The sequence below is a fragment of the Ammospiza caudacuta genome, chromosome 4 (assembly GCF_027887145.1).
Source record: "Ammospiza caudacuta isolate bAmmCau1 chromosome 4, bAmmCau1.pri, whole genome shotgun sequence".
NCBI classification, from domain to species: domain Eukaryota; kingdom Metazoa; phylum Chordata; class Aves; order Passeriformes; family Passerellidae; genus Ammospiza; species Ammospiza caudacuta.
In genome coordinates, this window is record NC_080596.1 from 10,660,019 (window position 1) to 10,681,346 (window position 21,328).

At 36.3% G+C, this 21,328-nt stretch overlaps 2 protein-coding genes across 2 annotated transcripts in view; one reads left to right on the forward strand and one right to left on the reverse strand.

Moving 5' to 3' along the window:
• Positions 1 to 14,180, forward strand: part of AIMP1 (aminoacyl tRNA synthetase complex interacting multifunctional protein 1) — a 31,310-nt gene extending 17,130 nt beyond the window's left edge. Inside the window, exons 4-7 of the mRNA XM_058803651.1 lie at positions 1,692 to 1,850; positions 4,314 to 4,525; positions 7,780 to 7,948; positions 14,008 to 14,180. Coding sequence (XP_058659634.1) covers positions 1,692 to 1,850; positions 4,314 to 4,525; positions 7,780 to 7,948; positions 14,008 to 14,174 — 707 coding nt within the window. The 3' untranslated portion in view covers positions 14,175 to 14,180. The remainder of the gene's footprint in view (positions 1 to 1,691; positions 1,851 to 4,313; positions 4,526 to 7,779; positions 7,949 to 14,007) is intronic.
• Positions 14,181 to 15,797: 1,617 nt separating this feature from the next.
• On the reverse strand, positions 15,798 to 19,453 carry GIMD1 (GIMAP family P-loop NTPase domain containing 1). Its single transcript, XM_058803652.1, has 3 exons — positions 19,380 to 19,453; positions 17,661 to 18,076; positions 15,798 to 16,458 (listed from the first exon to the last, which is right to left on the reverse strand). The coding sequence occupies exons 2-3, from the start codon at positions 18,051 to 18,053 to the stop codon at positions 16,189 to 16,191; spliced, it is 663 nt and encodes a 220-aa protein (XP_058659635.1). The 5' UTR covers positions 18,054 to 18,076; positions 19,380 to 19,453; the 3' UTR covers positions 15,798 to 16,188.
• Between the last annotated feature and the right edge of the window lie 1,875 nt (positions 19,454 to 21,328).

The following is a 21,328-nucleotide window of genomic DNA, read 5'->3' on the forward strand; positions in this document are numbered from 1 at the left end:
GAAGTGTTTCAGATACACTGTGTTGTCTTTTAAAATTATTGCCAAAAAGTCCTTTTCTGCCCTCAACAGTTATTGCTATTAACCCATGCTATCAGAATTCTAAAGTGTTTAAGATAGTATCCAGTGTATCTGGATGCTGGCATTTAACTTCACTGAATGTTTAACTGGTGTAAAAGCACGTTCAGGCTTCAAAAAGATTAACCTGTGAATACAGAGAATTATTTTTCTCCTTTGGACACCAATAAAGCCTTTTCATGTACTAAACCAAACCATTACTTATATTTCTCTGTTGTCTTTTAGTCTGCAGCAGTTCTTGACAAGTGTGGGATATTTCACAGAATCTATTGTGCTTGGAAAGGTCTGAAGGTATATTGGTCCAAGATGGCAGAGGAAATACTTGGTGTGCATCTTCCTTTAGTTAGCTAGTTCATCTAAGTGGTAGTAGGACTAAATTCAGATCTTTTCTTTTGAAGGGAGTAGATGTTTGTTAGATCTGAAGGGACTAAGTAGTTAAGCACAGAACTTAGATGGACATGGAAGATCAAAAATATCACAAGATGTTTTTTCAAAACCTGAGAAACAAAGACTTTCCTCAGCTAGCAAGCAAGTGGTTTTGGTGCAACAAATTTCATATTCAAGTTATTTTAGAAAGCTGTTTATAAGAATATAATTTGTGCAAATCACTTGTGTGTTGAAGAGGACAGGCATCAACTAACAAAGTGCAGTTCTTCAGGAGAGTTAGATATCTGAAATGAAAAACAAAGCATGTATTCAGTTTATGTATTCTGAATAGAGAATTCTGACATGGTGACACCAGAATTCTGTCATGGTGACACCAGAGGTATGTATCAGTTGTTAATGATAAAACATTGAAAGGATTGAAAGGAACTTGAAAAGATCCTCTCATCTAACCTTGCTTGGGAAAGGGAACCTTGATGGTAGTGCCTAGTGCCCTGATGATGCTTACCCTGTACAATTATTGGGTTTAAAGCCTTAATGAGATTCTTGAAGAGCAGAATGTAGAAGAGAGGTGCTTCTTACACTTCTGTCTGGTGAGACTGATAGTGCAATCTCCAGAATTACTGTATTAAACTGAATTACAGAATTACAGAATTAAACTGTATCAGCAGTTTAAAAAGAGCTGTTAAAGATAATGTGGAGAATTTAGGGAAAAGAGAAATCAGCAGATCACATTAGAGCTGCAGGTAATTTTGTTTTATTCAGGCTCAGTTTCTAAAGTTAATCATAAGAGTTGATGGATGAACTGAATATGCTGTAAAAATGCTTTTGTGCATAACTCATTTATGGAATAGTCTCCAGTATGACAAGAGCTAGTAGCTATAAACTGAAACTAAACAAATGGGAAATAGGGAATTGGTAAAAAAAAATAACTAGATGTTGAAATCAGCTACAAAAAGGGATGTTGTTTGCTTATATATTTTCTTGTATTTAGGACTTTTTCGCATATAAAAATGTGTAATCGAACACTTTGTTTTTATTGATCATAATAACCATATATAGATTAAGTTCTGAAATGTGTTTTGTAATGTGGTCCGCTACTCAGCGGTTGTGCTTTAGTATATTAAGCAAAATTTTCAGTTTTCTCTGCTTTTTCATCTATGTTGTACATTTAGAAATGTCAGTGTTCCAAGTTCTGGTGCTGCCCCTAACTTTTGTGGTTTTGATTTTAGTAAAGCAGGTTGCAGTTCCTACTGGTACAACCCTTTCTACAGCTTCGTTTTCAGAGAATGTTCCACAACCTACAGCAGTTACAGCATCTTCTGGTTCCAAAGATCAAATTAAAGGTGAAGATGAAGAAAAGAAAAAGAAAGAAAAAGTAGAGAAAAAAGGTACTTTTCTTATCTCTGATAGGCAGTTGAGGTATTTAATTTATGCAAGTGCTTTTGCACGATTTTGATAAAAAAAAGCTTTCATACAGCTACAGTAGGAAGAGTCATGCTAGCTCTTAAATCTTGAAAATACTTGAAGCTAATGATGGTTGTCAGGTAAGCTACAGTCTTCATTGCATGGGATACATGCCAAATTCTGTTTAATGTGACTGCACTTCCTCATTTAAAAAAACACCACCAACAAAAAACAAGGCATGTCTGTTGGACACCTGTACTTCTGTGCAAGTGTATCTTGTAACTTACTATGTTTTGCAATCATTCTCTTATGCAGATTATTATTAATTTGCTATGATTAGATTTGTACAGGTTTGCAGAATTTGGATATTATGATAGTGCACAGTCTCTTTTATTCCTGGTGAGTTGTACAGCTACTTATAAGCTATTTTATATTTTTTAATGTATTTCAGCCTTTGACACCTTAATATTCCACAGAGCTGTAAATACAAAAGCAGAGGCCACATGTCATAGCAGGCAATTTAATTTTTCCCTCAAGTATTCAGCAGCTACAGAGCAAACATTCAGTTAGTAAGGAAAAATAAAACTTTCTATATATGATGAGGGAAAGTACAATACAAGTAGCTTAAGTTCAGTCAGACAAACACAGATCACAGAATATTCTGAGTTGAAATGGACCCACAAGCATTATCAAGTCCACCTTGTAAGGGAATGGCCCAAACAGGGGTTGAACCCACGAATTTGGTGTTGATGATGCTTTGACCAACTCAGCTCATCTCATATGAAAAGCAGTGTTAGACTTTTGTCTTATGCTGAAATATAGCACAAACATTAAATAGTAGTCCTGCACAGGCCCTTTTCTGTGGAGTTCAGCATCTGTTGTAGTTATTGCATTTAACAGTTGAAGTAACCAATACGTAAAATTGGTTTTTAAGTCTAGAAATTAATGAAATTATGGACTATCTCAAATCCCTTTGCTTTCTGTCACCTATGTCATCTCTTTCCTTTCTGGTTATTTTCATCTTCTTTGTTCTGCTTCTTGCAAATCTTATCTGTATGATTTCTCTGTATATGGATTCTGGACTGACTCTGACACTGGCCAGAGGAGTGCATTTTTTTCCTTAGCCTGTGGCATTGAAATGGATATTTTTTATGTATCTATATGTATATACACCGTATACACGTTTGCTGTGTTCTCTTTTGAGGAAAGGTTTCATTTCTCTTGTAGAGGAATGTCATGGAGAACAGTGTGGAATTATACCAAGGATAAACTTAGCAGGTCTTTGAAATGATCTTAGGTATTATATGTTAGCTATTTTGATTGGGATTTTTATCCAGTGTCTCTTATATTATTGTATATACGACTGATTTTACTAATCAAATTGTCAATTACATTAAAAACCCAAATCACTAGAGCTTTTCATCATAGATGAGCAAGTATTTTTGAAGAGCTGTTGCTTATATTAAAAAATTGCCTTTTTATTATTGAATGTATCATTTAATTTCATGCCTGTACTAGAAGAATTATGAATGAAATCAAATTGCACATTGTGTCCACTTTACCTTTTTTGCTCCATTAAGAAGGGAGTTTAGTTTACATTAATATGTAAGTTATCTTGGATGAAAGAATAACAGAATATGCTTATTTAAGATAAGCACATCTTAGATTTTTTTAATCTCCCAGAGATTATAGCTGTTAAACAAGTCTTTAATGTCTCCAAAACAGCACAGTCTTATCTATAAACTGCATGTAACTTGCTCATCTTGAAAGGAATATTACATATTTTATGATTCCATGATTTATATAAGCAGCTGAGTATGGGGAGTTTTGCTTCACTGTTGTTTTGTACTACACAGTCTTTTGTGTGATGATCATGGGGTAAAGACACCACACCAGGGGAATCTCACAAGCCATAAGCATTTTCATGCACTCTTGTGTTTGGGAAGTGCAGAATTTTGGCTAATATGATCTTGAAGTGTTGCATTGCAGCTGGAACAGTGCAGCTGCAGTGACCTCACAGCTCATGGCTGTGTACCATGCTGATAAGCACTGATAACCCTTTGGACTGTGATTCTCAAGTTTCCTTTTGCTGCTGAAACACCATGGCAAGGCTTACTGGTAATTGCTAATTATTTGAAAGGGATGATCAGGTAATTCATGTGGCCTTTGTCAGAGTATGTGTGTCACACATCAGCTACACTTAAATTCAGGGTGACTTTGCAAACAGAAGGTGGTAATAAGTTTAGGTAATGACATAAATGGAAGTGTGAATGATAATTCACCACTGGAAACTGGTAACAGAGGTGCTAAGTCTTTATTCTTTTGTGTTTTGCACAGAATTTATGCTTATTTCTGAGACTGTAGCTCACTTTTCCCTTGCAGTAGTCATATACGTTAGTTGTGCTTTTTTAAATGTTTATTTCATGGAACAAAATGTTCTCTAATAGGTGAAAAGAAGGAGAAGAAACAGCAGCCAGCTGCTGGAAGTGGCGATGCGAAACCTGTAGATGTTTCTCGTCTGGATCTTCGTGTTGGCTGCATTATTAGTGCTGAAAAGCATCCAGATGCAGACACTCTGTATGTTGAACAAGTGGATGTTGGTGAAGCAAGCCCAAGGACTGTTGTCAGCGGTTTAGTGAAACATGTTCCTCTGGATAAGGTATTGACAAAATTATTTACTGATAGCTTTTCCTTTCCTAAAGTATCTTAAGGCATTCATCTGTTTATAGGATATGTTTTTATTCTGCTAAAAGATTTGTACAGTCATGAAAACAAAAATAAAATGCAGATGGAAGTAATACTTAACAGCATTTGCCAGAAACCAGAGAAGTACCCTTACCCCAAATCAGTTTCTGATTGCAGAAACTTCTGTCCTGGGATCTTATTCCAATTCCTCTGCCATCAGTGCACACTGAACTCCTAAACTAAACAGATGTTACTCTTCCTTTAGGTTTCCTACTATGTAGTAGAGAAGCCATAGTAACCTTTTTGGTATGATCCAAACTTTTGAAACATTTTCCTTCCAATTCTCTTTTATAACTTGTTGAAATACTTGGCATGAAGTAAAGCAGAGAGCATGTAAATTCAACTTAGCTGGCAATGAATAGCTTAAACAACAGTGGAATACAAAATGCATACTTTTACTTCCTTGTGCAGAATAGAATCTGTGTCCATGCTTTTTTCAGTTGATACGCTTTGGTGTTTGACACAGATGGTTTATGGGTGCCTTTGAACAACCTGAGACTTCAAGATTTAGTTTTCCTTTCACACCTCTTCTGGAGGGTGAGAGGAGTTTACTGAAGGTTGTTCCTCAATTCAGATGCAAGCTTGGCATTTAAAACAGTGTTGTGTAGAGCAACTGCAAAATGGATCATGAAGGAATTGATCTTAGCCTGGAAAAAGCTCCACTTTCTTAAATGTCTTTTCAATCTTTATTTGCACACTGTCCCCATGGAAGACTGCAAGCATAGGAAAAAATTAAAATTGTGATTTTTTTTTTTTTTTTTTTATGCTACAGAAAGTTACTGAATCAAAAAACCCACCTGGATAGAGTAACTGTTCTGCACTGATCAGCTGATGGTGTCCACTTACTCGATTTGCACTGGGCAAAATCTCAACTTGATTGCATTTTAGCAGTCTGCTTTCAAGAAAGCATGTAGAGGAAAACATTAAAAGCCATTCTAAATATACTTAGAAACATCAAGTGTACAGAACGAAATGGCAGCAGGAGTCTTTTCTTTTTAACCTTCTTTCTGAGTGGAAAAATAATCTGAAGTATTCATTAACAGAGAATTAGGGATCATCCTTGCACGTTCTTTGAGAGCATTTTTGTTTGCGTGTCTGGTTTCGGTTTTGGCAAGTCTCTCTTAAGACAGTAAATTTTTAGGGGCAAGCTTCCATCTTTTTGTGTTTTTTGAAGTGTTCAAAAATGTGAAGGCCTGGCATGTCTCTACTGCCATGTATTGAAATAAAAATATATACATCAGATCAAGGACCATAGCCATAAATTTCTTCACAAAAATTTCAGCTGTTTATGATTTTGGTGTTTGATGTGGTAATTTAGTAGTGTTTGAGGGTGTAGTATTTGTATCATCTGATTTTACTTTTGGTTAGGAAACACAGTATGTATCTTGACTAACATTTCAGTGTGCAGTGCAAGTTATTTATGGGTGTGAAAACTTCTGGCATGCCCACTTTATATGTGAAATGCTGTGGTTTTTGTTCCCGTGGTGGTGAAGCCATGTCAGAAGTTGCACCCTCTATTGTCATGAGCAGTTGTGTCACAAGTAACAGGGATGTGGAAGGATCTTGGCACAAGGTGCACCATGCCACTGCTGAGCTCTTTCGGCAGCTTGGGACTGTGGGGAAATTCCTGAAATGTCAGAAGGAATTGACAGCTTTTCTGCCACTGCATTTGGCTTTTTGAAGTGGATCTCTGTGTTCCTAGCATCAATACCTGTTTCAAGCAATTGTTCTTGAAATTCAGGCAGTTCTTCAGTGTCACTTTTTGTCACCTCGTCCTCTTTAACCTAAGAGAACCTCATGTCAGTGATCAGAAGTGAAGAACAGGAATGTAGGGAATGTTTCTTAAACTTAACAAGAAGAGAAAAGGCCACCATAATCCTCCAGAAGGGCTATTCTCCAACCATTCACTGTAAGAGGATACATTACAGTTACATCTGTTGTGAAGTATATACTCTGATTTTTGTAGCAGAAACTTTTCTTCCACTTAGATGCCTTGAAATCTTTTTGTTCTAGATCATTGTAATGTCCACCCAATAATTAGCCTTTCATTCATTAGTTGTTATTCAGTGCTAGATAATGCTACAACTTGCATTTTAGTCACTGACATGTTACAACTGGTTTTTGTGTTTTGTGCTACTTATTTCCATAGCAATAACTTGAGAAATTTTCAGTCAGTGGGCTGGCTTAAAACTGATGCAAGATAACTCTTTCTTATAACTGCTTCATTTTGGCTATTTATAATTTTGTTTTTTAAGGTGTTGTCCTTGGAAAATATGCAGTGTTTGAAATAGTTGATCAATTATTAATCCTGCCGGTTGTGTTCAAAGTCTGTACTGTGATGCACAAAGACCAAAATCTAGAAATATTAAATACTTATATATAATGTGCACTAGTAACATGGGAATTAAGACATCCTTACTTTGTCTCTTAAGAATATTCAGGGTTTAATTTTGATTCCATTTCAAGTGTGGTTTGTTTTAGACTCTAAATTGTAGCAGTTTTTCCTCAGCAAAGTATTTTCTCTGGTTTACTATTGTAATTATTAAAATAAAACAACAAACAGAGAAACATTTTGCATGTTTGCACTAACAAATACAGTGTTCAGTATATACAGCCATTTTCAGTGGATAAAAACCACTCAAAGCATTTGGGTTAACTAAGATAAAATTTAAGATTCAAGTGATGTAAAAGACCTCTTAGCTTCCAGGATACACTTAGAATTTTTTACCTATGGGCCTAATTTGTAGACTTGTTGTTATTTTTAGTATTATCATCATTAAATTGTTATCATCATTAAATAGAAATTGTTTAGTTAATGGTGCTATATTGAAAGTGGACCAAAGCGATTGTCAGTAATGCATAAAGATGGAATGAGAGTGAAATGCGTCGCCTGGTTTTTAATTTAATGAATTGAATATTTTATATTTCCATGATAAATCTGTTACATTTCAGCCTTTATTCACTGGCCAGCTCTTAGGGGGTTTAGATGTTATGTTACTAGTGTCCAGCCATTAAAATTGTGAATCTGTTGCTACGTGCTTCTCTTACGCTTCAGTTGTCATGGTAAGATCTCATCACTGTAATTCTTTCATTCTAATAAAATAATGGGAGTCCCCAAAGCCATGTGCCATTTTAAGTACTCACATCCTTCTGTTTTCCTCCCCCAAGATGCAGAATCGGATGGCAGTGCTACTCTGTAACTTGAAGCCTGCAAAGATGAGAGGAGTAGTATCTCAAGCAATGGTGATGTGTGCCAGCTCCCCAGAAAAAGTGGAAATTTTGGCTCCTCCACCTGGAGTGGTACCTGGGGACAGAATCACTTTTGAAGGTTTTCCTGGTAAGTAGTTATTTAGGAAAATAATAGAAACAACCTCAGTGTTGAAGCACATAAAACAGCTTTTTTTTAAAGCTCGTTGGGTTTTTTGTTGAAATTTTCTGAATTAATTCTTGTTTTGAATTTTTTTTACTACCATGCTAATATTGTGTAAATAAATGATTGAAAATACTTTATCATCTGTCAAAAAATTGTAACTTGATAAAGTTGTGTAGACCTTAAATGAAAAATACTCCATTATTAAAGTGTCAGTAAATATTTCAGTTTTGATATATATGGATAAATGTACTTGGCAAATTGCAACAAACAAATGTAAAGCATCTTTCAGAGTGTCTCAGTGTAAGTGATAAAGTATTAAATTCCTAATTCCAGCTCCTCCCTGTAATGAAAGTGTCAGAACTTTGGGTAGTTTTGCATTTTTGAGGAAGAAGGGATAGTGGGGATAGAAGGGGTTGGAACAACGTCTCCTATTCATGAGAGGAGCCTGTAATATTCAAATCACCAGGGTTTTTTGTTTGTTTGTCTGGGGCAAAATATCTTTTTAGGTTTCCAAAGAAAGACATTGGACTTTTCCCCACTTAATTAAATTAATGAATCCATCTTTTTTCAGAATATAAATGAGAATTTTACCAAATTAAACTTTATCAAAAGACGACTTTTCATCCATTTTTCCATTTCTTCCACCTCAATGAAAATTATTAACTTTTGACTGCATATTGGGAACTCAAAGCATCATAGGTTTATCATGTTGATTTAAAATGCTGTTTATTAAGAGCTGAGTCTGAAAAGAGAGACTAGTATAAATAATCTTACATGTCACAGATTATGGGAATGCACCTGCAGCACACTGTGCATAAGGAGAGTTTCTTCCCTTTCCATTGTTTGAGTTATTGCCAAATCTTTTTACTCATTGTGTCTGTCAATCATAAAGGAAGCTTGTGTGAGATCTTGGTGCTGCCCTGTCCCAAAAAGGGGAGGACTCCCAGGTGGCTCAGTTGCTGGTGTCAGATGGGAGCTGACTGTAGACTCCTCTCCTACAATCAGCTGCCTAGGTTTATCCTGCACCCCAGGAATTTAGGAATTTCTGCAGCACAGCCCAAGTCCAGAGCTACTCAGGTTGGCTGTTAAGTGAATCACAGAGGTCTTGGTGAGCAGTGCTCTTCTGGTCAGGATCACTCCATCTCTTAAACTTGAAAGAACATGCTCCAAATCCCAGTATTTCCCATACTGGGTGAAAGTGTATGTGTGTGCATTTATCAATGAAGTATTCATGTTCAGGAGGAGCTTATTGTTCAAAAGTTGGCTTTCACATGTGAGAAAATGGTGTAACTTTTATTTCTGCATACAGCCATATGAACCTTTATAAACTATTGCATTTCTGACAATTTCTAGCTGTACAGCAGAGTTTTGATTTATGAGCCTCTTGGCAAGCTCCATGCTTAAACATATTTGCATGAAATACCTTTCAGAAATACATATGTATGTATATATGTAAATTTATACTTCTCAAGAGTGAAATTGTGATGCTTAAAAAAAAAAGATATATTTTGGTTAGAATATGATAAGGGAAGCAATGCTCTATCTAGGTGTTTTATGAAATCAAAAAAATAGCTCAGCTTGCTGTGATTTAATGCTCCAGTTGAAAATAATTTAAAATAATACTGTTTTAAAAGGAAATCAGTCAGACAGCAATTTTTTTCCATTTTAGTTTCTGTATTAAAAATATACCAAGCTTGCTAGTTGAATTTGTTAGCTGCACTGAAATCTTAAATGCCTCAGCAATCAATTGCGTTGACTACATTGTAGGAATACTCATTCATGGCTTCTAGTTGTTATCACATCTAGTGAGTGAAGATGGATTAAATGTGGGGCCTTTGTTACCTGCAAGAATCATAGGTACAAATACACTCACACTGCTGTCTGTTGCTGTGGAAATGGATGTGCAAGAGAGCATCAAGTTGTAGAATAAATACTTCCAGTGCATAAGCCCTGGAAAATGATGTACAGGTTCAGCCCTCAAAAATGCTCTTTCCCCAGGTTGAGGGTTTTTTTTGTTTGCTTTTGTCTAAGATACAGCCTTCCTCCAAACTTACATCTCAAGGAGCTTCATATACCTGTCATTTGAAAATGTGAGAGCTGGTAGTAGCACTGTTTTCTGTTCACCAGCATATCTGTTCTTGCACATGACTGATGAAGTGAGATCCATCAAAATTATTGAACTATTTGACTCCAGTTGTTTAGGTTTTTTACATTGGCAAAAAGCTTTCCTAGAGCAATCAGTTATAGAAATATTTGTTCTAAAATAATTCCCAGGTGTTATGGTATGCAAATACCGTGTTGACATTTTGCTCTTTAGAAGATACAGAATAAGCTAAATATGGTGTGTAAGTTTTTCTAGTTCTGAAGTTATGACTTGCAGCCAGTAAGACAAGATTTTGTGTGGATTATATCAGTTTCCTTCTGGTGGAGAGCCAAAGACGTGGGGCTCTGCTAAGTGCCAAATGAAGGTTTTTGCAATTCCTTTGCAAGGTGTATATATCCAGGTCTATAGATTGTAGTCTGAAATGTGGCACTGTTTTCTACTGCTTCATAAAGAGCTGCTTGGAAAATTTTGTAGGTATGAGATTTAAGCCAATCATTGACTTTGAAAATTTACCTAATGCTTAGTACTACAAAGTAGAGTGATCTATCTTCTTCTTACATAAAACTTATTTAAAAGAATTTTCAGATTTGTGATTTTACTATCTTGAGTAGGAAGATACAAAAAAACCCATTGGTAGTTGGAGACCTACAAAATCATGGTGACATCTGTTTCTGTAAATTTATTTGTTGGGTGTTTGTCTTTTCAATATTGATGTTGTAAACTAAATTTGGGGGAAACTCATTAGGAGATGGGGAAGCTCACTGGAGACTGGAGAACTGAGTTTCTCAGTTGTTAACAGGGTTGAACATCTATCTTCTACTCACCTTTTTTGTGTTTAAACCTTCTGCTTCTTGGCTGCTGCTGTCTCCTCAAAGACCATCTGGCACTTGCCTGATGCTGTTTCCAGGAGGATAGACTCCTTATTGTGTCAGATGTCATTTAATTTCACTGCTTAATTGTAACCATTTATATTCTGATCAATTTTTTTGTTTAAAAAGTAATTGTAAAGCATAAAGATTCAGTTGGAGCCCTTGAAGTTAAAATAGAAAGGACAGCTGGGTCTTATTTAAGTTTGAAGTATGAAAGTCTGTGAAGCAACAGAAGCACCACCAGCAACAATAAAGCAATTCTAAAATGCACACAGCTGTCTATCAAGCAGCTTGGAGTCAAGCTATTTTTAAGTCTTCTCTCTCCATTATACAAAATATTCATGAGATACAGACTAATTTTCTTCGGCCATTTTAGTCAAAGTAAACAAATGGTATCTTGTCTCAAAACAATTAAATTTTTTTCTGTAGCTAGTGGAGTGTTTACCTAGAACTATCTTGAGTGTTATTGAGGAGTGATTTGGTAAGGAATGCTGTTGCCTGGAGTACTGTTCTGTTTTGTTTATTTAATTGATGTCTTTGCCCTCAGTGGAATTTTTAATACTGAAGTGTTTTATACTCCAGTGCGTGAATCTTCAGGGTCTCTTGAGCCTTTTTTTGCATTAAGAACTTTATCAAATTTTTATCCATCTTCTCTGGAAAAGGTCTGATTTTTAAACTGTGTAAGAATTCTTCTATCATGGGTGTGTAAATTCTATAACCTCCTGCACAGTAATTGCCTTAAGAGGGCAAAAATACTTGAAGATTTATAGCTAACTGTGAAATCTCTTTTCTGATAGCAGTATCAGATACTTTGATGCCACAGGAACCAAAAACCTGTTACTTAAATTAGATAATTAAGTTATCATTCAGGTCTAAGAATGACTAGCAATTTAGTGGATTACTATCTCTTTAAAAGAATGAAAAGTGGTAAAGCTGGAGTGCAGTGGTTAGCCTGTAGTTAGCAGGTTTTTTTAATCAAAGCTAGAGTGTATGCATGCTTTCCTTCAGCTGCATGGTTACAATCCACTGTAGGGCAAGTGGCATTAAGTAAAGTCACACATCACTCTGTCCTTTTGCCCCTTGCTGTGCTGAGATATATTCTTTCAGCAGTTTTTTAACTGTTACAAAGTGGAGAGGTTTCTTGCTTATTATGAAAAATTTTTGTAATAATTTGTGAAGTGGAATGATATGTTTAACAAAATTTGGAACCTCTTATTTGGCCCATTTTTGGTAAAAAGAGTGGAAAACTGATTTAACCATTAAAAGCTTCAATTTATTTTATTTATAGAAACTCTTCTAAAGAATATTTTCTGGGAAGAAGGAATGCAGTGAGGAGAAGGCATAGGAAAATGCACAGCCTAAAGCTCTGGTTGTATTTAAAATTGGTGCCTATGCTAATCTAATATGAGCTCACCACAGATCCCAAGGGAGCTTGATGCAGGATTCCAGAGAAACTTATTAACATCCAAAGCCTGTTTTTTATAATAAAAGTCAGGAGGTTTTCTTACTGAAAAAAAGAAATCATGTGCTTTTTATATTTGAGGAGGGGAAGGAAAATGTACTGTGGATCACTTAACATTCTATTTAATGATTTTATTAGTTTGTATGCATGCACTGTGGTCTAAATCCAAGTTTGCCTTTGTTCATGAACCTGAGCATTAAGCTGATTTATCTTTGTGAAAATGCACAATCAGCTCTAAACATTTAATAATTTTTATTTAGTAGTGCAATTATTATGTAATTAGAGTATTTAAATTTCTTCCTCTGTTTAATATTAATTATAAATATTATATAAATAAATTATTAATGTTGTGACTGATTTTTCTTTGAAATACTAAATGCAATCTGGATGTGAAATAACTTGACTGCATTATTAGATACTACTCTGATAAGGCTAGCTTACTTCACAGAGAAATCTGGTTTAGTCTGCTTCTCTTGCATATGTAGAAACTAAGAATACAGACACCCAGACATTACAGAATACCCATACAGACAGAAATAGCTCAGGTTTGCAGGCATTGAGAATGTAAGTAGACTGAACTATGGAAAACATTTAAAGGAGAATACCAATAAGGCATAAGACAGGCTGGAATGAGAATAGTGGATTTAACCACTGGTTGGTGAGTTAGTCAGGACTTAGCAAGCAGTGATGAATTTCAACCACCTATTAGAAAAAGATATGTTAAAATTCTTGTATTTAGTTTGCTTTGTGTCTGTGCTTTGAATTTCATGCTTATTTAAAAATAGGAAAAATATTCTTCATTATGCTATCTAATTTGTTGACAATATTTCAAAACGTTAATAGAAGAAGTCTGCTCTTTGTGGTCATTTGAGATCCTTAAATAATCAGATTTGCTAATGTAGTTAGTTACTGTCAATACCAGTAGGGTGTAGGTATCTTATCATTATATATCCATGGAAGCAGGAAACTGAGGCTTGTCAAGACTGAGGCCATAATTGCTGAAACTAGCTAATTTCTTCTGCCTCTGTTGTTTTGGGCACTACAACTTGTCATCAAACAATACAAAGCATAGCAGAACAGTGTGTCACTCGGGGCAAAAGTTATATGTCAGTATTCTACCTCTGGACTATTCTTGTCTAAGTTCAGTACTCCACAACTGTAACAGCATCTGCTAAGTGCATTAAATTTCTTATAAAAACATCATTCATTTCTAAAGTTAATATGCTGACAAACCTGTCTTGGTGAGCAGTGTACTTCTGTGGTCCATATGTACTTAATTCTTGGGAATTCTTTTGTAGTATAAACTAACAGCAATGGTTTAATTTCTTCCTTTTGACAGTGCTTGTTGTCTGATACGACCTTTGTTGTATCTGATACTTGAAAGATCCTCTTTTTCAGAGAGGAGACATTTCCTAGACAATTCCTAACTCCAATTAAAATTTTCATTTTGAGAATCAAAAGTAATGGTAGGGTTTTTATCCCTTAAAAGTGTGTGCAGTGATGCTGTGTGGGCTGTCATAGATGTGTAAGTACATGGTGCTCTTGTTCTGAGTTGTGTGCTATGAGGTTATTCTTTGTTTTGAAACAGGAGATCCTGAGAAGGAACTTAATCCAAAGAAGAAGATTTGGGAGCAAATCCAACCTGATCTTCATACCAATGACCAGTGTGTTGCTACATACAAAGGAGTTCCATTTGAAGTGAAAGGGAAAGGAGTGTGCAGGGCAGAGACCATGGCAAACAGCGGAATCAAATAAATAAATGGTTATTAGAAACTTGTACAGATGTTGAAATGGAAAGTGATGCAAGCAGAATAAAAAACATTAAATGTATGGCTAAGACCTGGGTTTTTTTTACTTCTTTTCCATAATATATTATGTCTCCAACATTTTGACAATTCACTCATTCACTAGGCTTGTTGTCCTTGAGGTTGTGTGCTGTCAGCAGTTATTAACCACTCAGTGCTCATAACTTAATTGCCAAGGCTTGTTTGTGGTGGGACCACAGGCAGGCAAGTAAATTTTCTGGACAGCTTGAAGGTGTAGATCTTCTATTTAGCAAGAGCTAAAGGAAATAAGGAAAATATTCTGCCGTGTTCCTTGTGTGCTAATTGCAGGACTAGCAGCTGGTTAGTGAAGATCACAATTGTCTTTATTCTTCTGGTCACTTTGTAATAGTTTTTCTCCTCTTCCTCCAAGCAGTTTTCAGGTGTATTGTAAGCCTCTGCAACTTTGTTCTTGCCTGTGTTCTCTCTGTAGTCTGCAGTCAGTTGTAACTGGAAGATTAAGCTATGGTGGTTTATGCCCTAGGATGTTCAAGTGGACACATTTTCATGTCCCCAGAACTAAACTCCTATAATTTCATTGAGATCAAAGCTGCCACTTTGCTAGAATAGTTCTTTATCTAGTCCACCTAGGTATATCCTTCAAACCAATAGGTAGGACTAAGAAATAATTAATAACAGATTCCTGGAACTAATAAAAAATAAAAAAACCCTCAAACCCCATAAGACCAGCCTGCAAGAAAACCCATAAAGCAAGCAAACAAAAAAAAAAATTCTGTTTCCAATGCTCAAACAGGTATAAAATGAATTGATTTTTTGGTTTTGTTTTAATGTGCTTTTATGCAATGATGTTTTGTACAAAAAGTGCTTTGGTTTTAACAGAAATAGCTTCTTCAATTTTTAGGGTTAGAATTATTTCAATGTTGTACAAATAGCCATGTTGCTAGGCTATTAGCCTCAAAATCATTATTTTAATTCCTTACTTTCAGTAATATGAAAATAAATATTTTAGATCCATTTTCAATAACTCTTTTAAGTAGCTATGTAAAGATAATTCAGATATTTTTGCATATAATATTAAATTAAATTGTTGCTGTATAACCATTGAAACAGTAAATACACTTTTAAATACTAAAATTAAAAACAAACTTGAGCCTTTCTAAATTTTGCAGGCTTTGAACTTCATCCAGTAAGTGGAGAGAAAACAAAATGACAGTGATATAAAATTAAAAGGAACAGGCATAAAGAGGATGTGAACAGATTTTCTTTTTGAATGAGTTTTGTTTGTGCCTGTAAACTGTTAGTTTTTCATGCATCTGGTAATAAGTAATAGCAATTAGTTCTTTTAAATGTCCTGAATAGTATTAAGCACATGGAAGCCATTTTATCTGCCTTGTAAAATGTATATGCTAAATGTCTTATTAAGTAAAATCATTCAAGAACTCAGTTATAACTAATCTTGAATCATGGTAGGGAATACTTTTACAACAGATAAATCTTAGCTTTTAGTACCGGAAAGCTCTTTTTAGAAATGGAAGTTCAGAGGAACCTTCTGAAGGCTTGAAGAATTGAGCAAAGAGGCCTCCTGAGTCTGAACTCATGCATTTTTTCTTTTTTTTTTCTTTTTTTCTTTTTTTTTTTTCTTTTTAAATTTTATTTTCTTTTTCCAGATCTGTATTCTGTGTAAACTGGAATATACAGTCTGGTGTAGTGCAAAATCCCATTTGTAACTACACACACATTAGGAGCATGATTTTGGATCACTAGCTTGCTCTGATTTTGTGGCTGAATCTAGATTTTGAATGCAGTAGTGTGAGGTCCTCTGTGGAGGGCAAGTAGTTTGATAGGCTAAAGAGATATTTCTAGTTGTGTGTTCAATGATGTTTGGTATGGATGTGGAGTTTTTCAGTTGATGGCTTTTACTGTTTTATTTCTGTTAGATGCTACCTACTGTAGAAAATAGCCAAGTGAGCACCTTAAAGCTAATTTTATTCCTTGCTGTGTTTAAGTAGTACTTGATAATTATTTCTTTGTATGAAATTCAAGAGCTTTCTTAAGATAATATTTCTTTCCTCTCTGATTATGCTGTTGTGGTTGTCTAGGAAGATGTATTTATGCTGTACCGAGCTCAAAAGTGACAACAGGGTACTTGAGGCGCTCTGCAAATATGTTTCCTCGCTGTATCCAGCCTCTCCTGCCTTGTCGGCGTGAGTAAGTAGGACTGCAGTGAAATCCTTCCACGTGGGACCCAGAAGTTCCTGTAATGAAAAGCAAATTTTAACTAGTTATCTCCTATTTCTTTTCCCCACTCCCATTTCATATGCTTAGTACATTACCAGACCATTTACTTGTATGGATTTTTTTTCCCCCTGGCAGTAATCCAGTTCATGTTATCCGAGTTGCTGAAATTTCTGGGTCTTTTTTCACCTTTCTGAGACATTGACATCCACTTTCAGTGGATATATGTGGTCATGCAGTACTAGCAGTTCTCTGTTCCCTGGCTACAGATGTTAACAGAATGTCTCCAGTTAAAAAATGTTCATGTAAGTAAGGAAAAGTGGTTGTTTGGCCATGTCACACATTAGTTTGAAATCAGTAGTTGCCACATATTCATACTGCCACACTGTTTAGAGGTCTTTAAAAGATGTTTTTGAAAACATTGAAGCACCTTTTGTTGAAAAAATAAGTGATGAATTTCTATGTAACACCAACTTCAGTTCCAACTGTGATCCATAAAACTCAACTATTCTCAGCAATTCAGGAAAAACACAAATCAAATGCAACACCTTAAATAATAGGCCAGAGAGCTTTTCTTCAGCTTCTGTGATTTATCTGATGGAGGAGACTGGAGAGAACAAGCTGCTTTTCTTTCAGAAAGTACAGAAAATTTTAATAAGAATAAGAGAGGTTGGGCTTCAATTTACAGGTGGAAATGGAATTACTCTTTGGAGCAGTCCTGCTAACTCCTGTATATGACAAGAAGCCTACCTTGGTGATAAAGGACACTGCAGTGACCTTAACTCTGTAACCTAAATGCTGTGGTATATAAAACCACTTTAAAGGATGTCTGCTTACTTCCAAGGTAAGTGGGGTGTCAAAAAACACCTGGTGTATTGATAGTGATTAATCTGACTTAGGCCCTAGGGATGAAAAATGCCAAGCACATACAAAATTTTCCTTTAAGCTGCACAAGGAAGTCTTGAGTTACCGGTTTCAGAAAGAGAGGAGAGAGCTTTGATATGCTGAGGACTCAAAATCTATTACACTCTTTGTTCTGAAATTAGTGTCTGCCACTCGCAATTCATTAATTAGGCTGTTGGAAAAAAAAAAATCACTTTTCTTTTATGGAAGAAAATATTTCACTTTTCTTATATGGAAGAGTCAACTCTTCCATAGCTATTGTCACCTGAAGATGAAAGAGTTGCCATTAGGGCAGACTTCTATTTTTTTATTTTGTTACCTGGATGAGCTGAACCATGTCACGGTTTTCATCTGGACACAGAGGCAGGTCAGCCCTGAGGACCAAGAGGGCCAAGTGCAGGCCTTGCTCCCCAAAGTGCTGAGCCAGGGCTGCTCTCACGGTGTCCCTCACTTGCTGTTTGCTCAGAGCACTGTGAGGGTAGCTGGGGGTGTCCAGCACTCGGACGCGCAGCGCTGACTCGCGGCCGTTCCTCCGGGTGAGCCCCGAAACGCGGGCACTGCGTCCCAGGCTGCAGCGCGTGGTCACAGAGCTGGGGCACAGACGGCTCTCGAAGTCTGCACTGCCCAGCAGGCTGTTCCCAGCAGCACTTTTGCCAGTCTGAGTCTTTCCAAGCACAACAAGGTTGATGGTCATCTCATTGCTGTCTGCCATTGTCAGTGTTTTTATCCACAAACCTGTCACCAAGTACAAATAGCATTAGGTACTTCAGATAGCTTCAGGGGGTGGGGGGGAAGAAGAGGCAAGAATTTCCATTATTCAAAGTCTTTTGAGTGTTTTTCCCTGCCTGAAATGTGAAAAGAGTTTTAGGAAGAAGCAATAATGTTGTGGAGAGGCAACAGAGAGACAAGGAGTTGGGGAACACCTGTGGAAAACACTGTTGCCATTCTGGGACAGTGGTAGGTTAGGAGAAGGAGGCAAACTGGGGAAGGAAGAAAAGAATGGTGACATATAGGGGCTGCTGTTATTAAGTGACGGTGTTTCAGGGTGTAAATATTTACTTGCTTTAGGAAAAAGAGTAATCAAGGAGAAGTAGATTTTAAGGGAGCACTTTTTCACAGCTTAAAATATATTTTTCGTCAGCTACCACTGATGTTGAAATAGACAGTAGTCTGGAAGGGCTTTCTGATGCAGAAAAATACGTCAATTAAAAGGAGGAGAATTGAAATAGCCAATCTCATGAAAATGAAATTTTGGAAATGTATACTAAATCAACTTATTAGCGCAGCAAGTGGAAAAGAAAAACATAGACTGGTGGATAGAGAGAGGGAGCTGGCTTGGGATCATTTCCAGTTACTCTATTTGTTCATAAACAAGACTTCTTGTTCTCTTTGTACTTTTCTGTAACCCAGTATCTGAAGGGGTTTTGGTGTGTGCTGATCATCTAACAGGAAAACTTCTTATTTAAATAAATTGAGACATGTTTGATAAGGTAAAACCATAGTGGCCTATAGTGGATTTTAAGTTTCTGTGACTTGTGAACTTCAGAAAGATTTTTTTTTTGTTTGTTTTAAGATACTATGTTTAGTTACTCATAGAGAGGCCATGGATAATTTCAGACAGGGATTTCCTCCGATTAATTATTTAGATTCTTGCTGTTCAGTTTAAGCTTTCTTTCTCGTAAATTCCATGCCCAAATGAATATTTTCAGTACAACACCAAAGATGCAAGAGCTAGTAACATACTAACTTTTTTACAGTCAGCATTGAATATGTATATGATAATCTGCCTTACTGGATTCAGAGTGAGGGTTTTTTTTTGATTTTTCAATGATCAATTTCCTTTTAAGAAATATATCTTATGAAATGGTTGTCTTCAGTTATTTATCAGTCTAGATATGCATTGTACACTTGTAGCATAATAATAGGAAGTATGGATTTATCCATTCCTTTTTTAAATCATAATCAAAGATTTGGTGTATTTTCCCTGTAAGCAGTCTACGCTTAAATATTTAGATTAGTTTCATTTTGGGTCACTTACCTTATTTTCCCTTAATGTCTTCTTTCATTCAGGCTTCATTTATAAACCACATGTGCAGTGTAGGAAGAAGTTCATATGTGAACTTTGAAACTAACAGCAGCCCCGTACCACGCTGAGACTGTTACGTACACGTTAATCTGGTTAATTTATTACTGATAGCTCCTCATTCAATTGCATATGTTTGGTCAGTAATTGGCACGGTTGAATTTTTGTAACTCAGCTGCAAGTATTGTTTTTGAAGTCACTTAAGTGATTGCATGACGTTGATATTTTTAAAAGTAAATTAATTCCACCAGCAGTTAAATGTGCAAATGATAAATGTAGTAGTGGGATTCCTTTGTATTGCAAGTTCTTGAATGTGTCTTCATATGTGCATGTGAATAGGAAGTGCACTCTCTTATTTTTGCTATTAATTACTAATTACAATATTTTCATAGCACAGTGTAAATCATTTGCAGATATAACGATGTTTGCTTAACAAAAATGGATTAAAATAATAACAAATATATTGAAATACAGAAATTATTTGTGAACCAGGAAGAAAACAGAAATCTTCTTGCAGAACTGCCAGTGGTATGCATTAGCTAATGGCTGTTAGCCTAATAATTTTTCTTGCAAGCATCATTATTTGCCATGCTATAGTAGCATTCAAACCAGAAATAGAAGATTGTCCAGAAGGACCTATCTCTTGTTTTTCTCCAATTTTCCACAAGTGGGAAAGTAACTGGTTAGAAAATAAATGCTAATTTGTGCTTTAATGACCAGGCTGTAGTTTTAGAATGGGAGAGTGGATGAGCCTGTCCTATCTGTTTACAGTGATCAGCCATCTCTCTGTAAATCCCAGAGGTGCAGGCAGAAGTTTACTCCAAGGGTATTGAGATACTTGTCAGTAAGAACACAAATCTGGTGTGTAAGCTGTATGTGGTGCCAGGAAAAGAGGAATGTGCTTTCCAGAGTCCAGTCCTGGCTGGGGACATTGTCATCTGAGGTGTAGCTCTGTGTGGGAGCTTGTGAGTGTTGGTTTACCACGTTACCAGGGCTGTTCCTGCCAGCCACAGCAGTGAAGGGGTGCTGCAGTTCCTCTCAAAGCCCCTTGTGTCCTGCTGTGGAGCCACAGGCACAGCCAGTGCTCTGGCAGAAGGTGGGAGCTCCTCCTGTCAATTCACATTGTGAGTCATGAGTGAGTTCATCGTTTGGGTTACTTGGCTGAAGGTGACCATGGAAAAAACTTTATTACTGAATGTTTTTCAAGTGTTCTTGGGCCTGCCTCTCCTAGTGAGAAGCCAGACATGAAAGCTGTCCCTGTTCTGTGTGTGTACCTGAGGCAACTTCTCATGGTTCCCACTGCCTTAGAGCTCTGTGCTGTGCACAGCCTTTGTGTCTCAAGGCACATTATGCATAAAGTGTATGGCAAGGTCCTTCACTGCTGGTGAATACAAACTCAAAGAAGTATTGGGTTGGATGAAGAGTCACTCAATTGCAAAACAAAAGGGTAGATCAGTCTCCTAAATTATGGATCTTGATTTTGGTTAAATTGCCAGTCTAGATCTGTGTTTTACATTGGACTGCTCCTTTGCACAGTGATGCCCCTTATGACATCTGAGGTCATGTATGTTCTAGCAGTCACATCCCACTAGATAATTTAAGCTGGCAGAGACAAGGATTTAGACTACCAAAAAAACTAGAATACCAGAAGCAGGGGAGTGTTGTATGCAAAATACAGCTTGCCCAGCTGGATGCAGAACAGGGCTTTTATAATGGCAAGATGGCAGTAAAATTAAGAGTGGCGTAAAAGATGCACTACCTGAATGAGCTCTAAAACTTGGCTAAATTTAAAAAAAATCATTTCTTTCCAGTATTATTGCGAATGGAATACAATCCAAGTTGGAATACATTTGGAAGGTCCTACAACTGCACAGGCAGAGGATTTTAATAAGTTATCTTCTTGG

Excerpts from the sequence above, each read along its gene's own strand:
- GIMD1 (XM_058803652.1), bottom strand. The coding sequence starts at position 18,053 with ATGGCAGACAGCAATGAGATGACCATCAACCTTGTTGTGCTTGGAAAG. Across the intron at positions 16,459-17,660 it reads ACATGGTTCAGCTCATCCAG|GAACTTCTGGGTCCCACGTG; the intron begins GTAACAAAATAA and ends TTTTCATTACAG.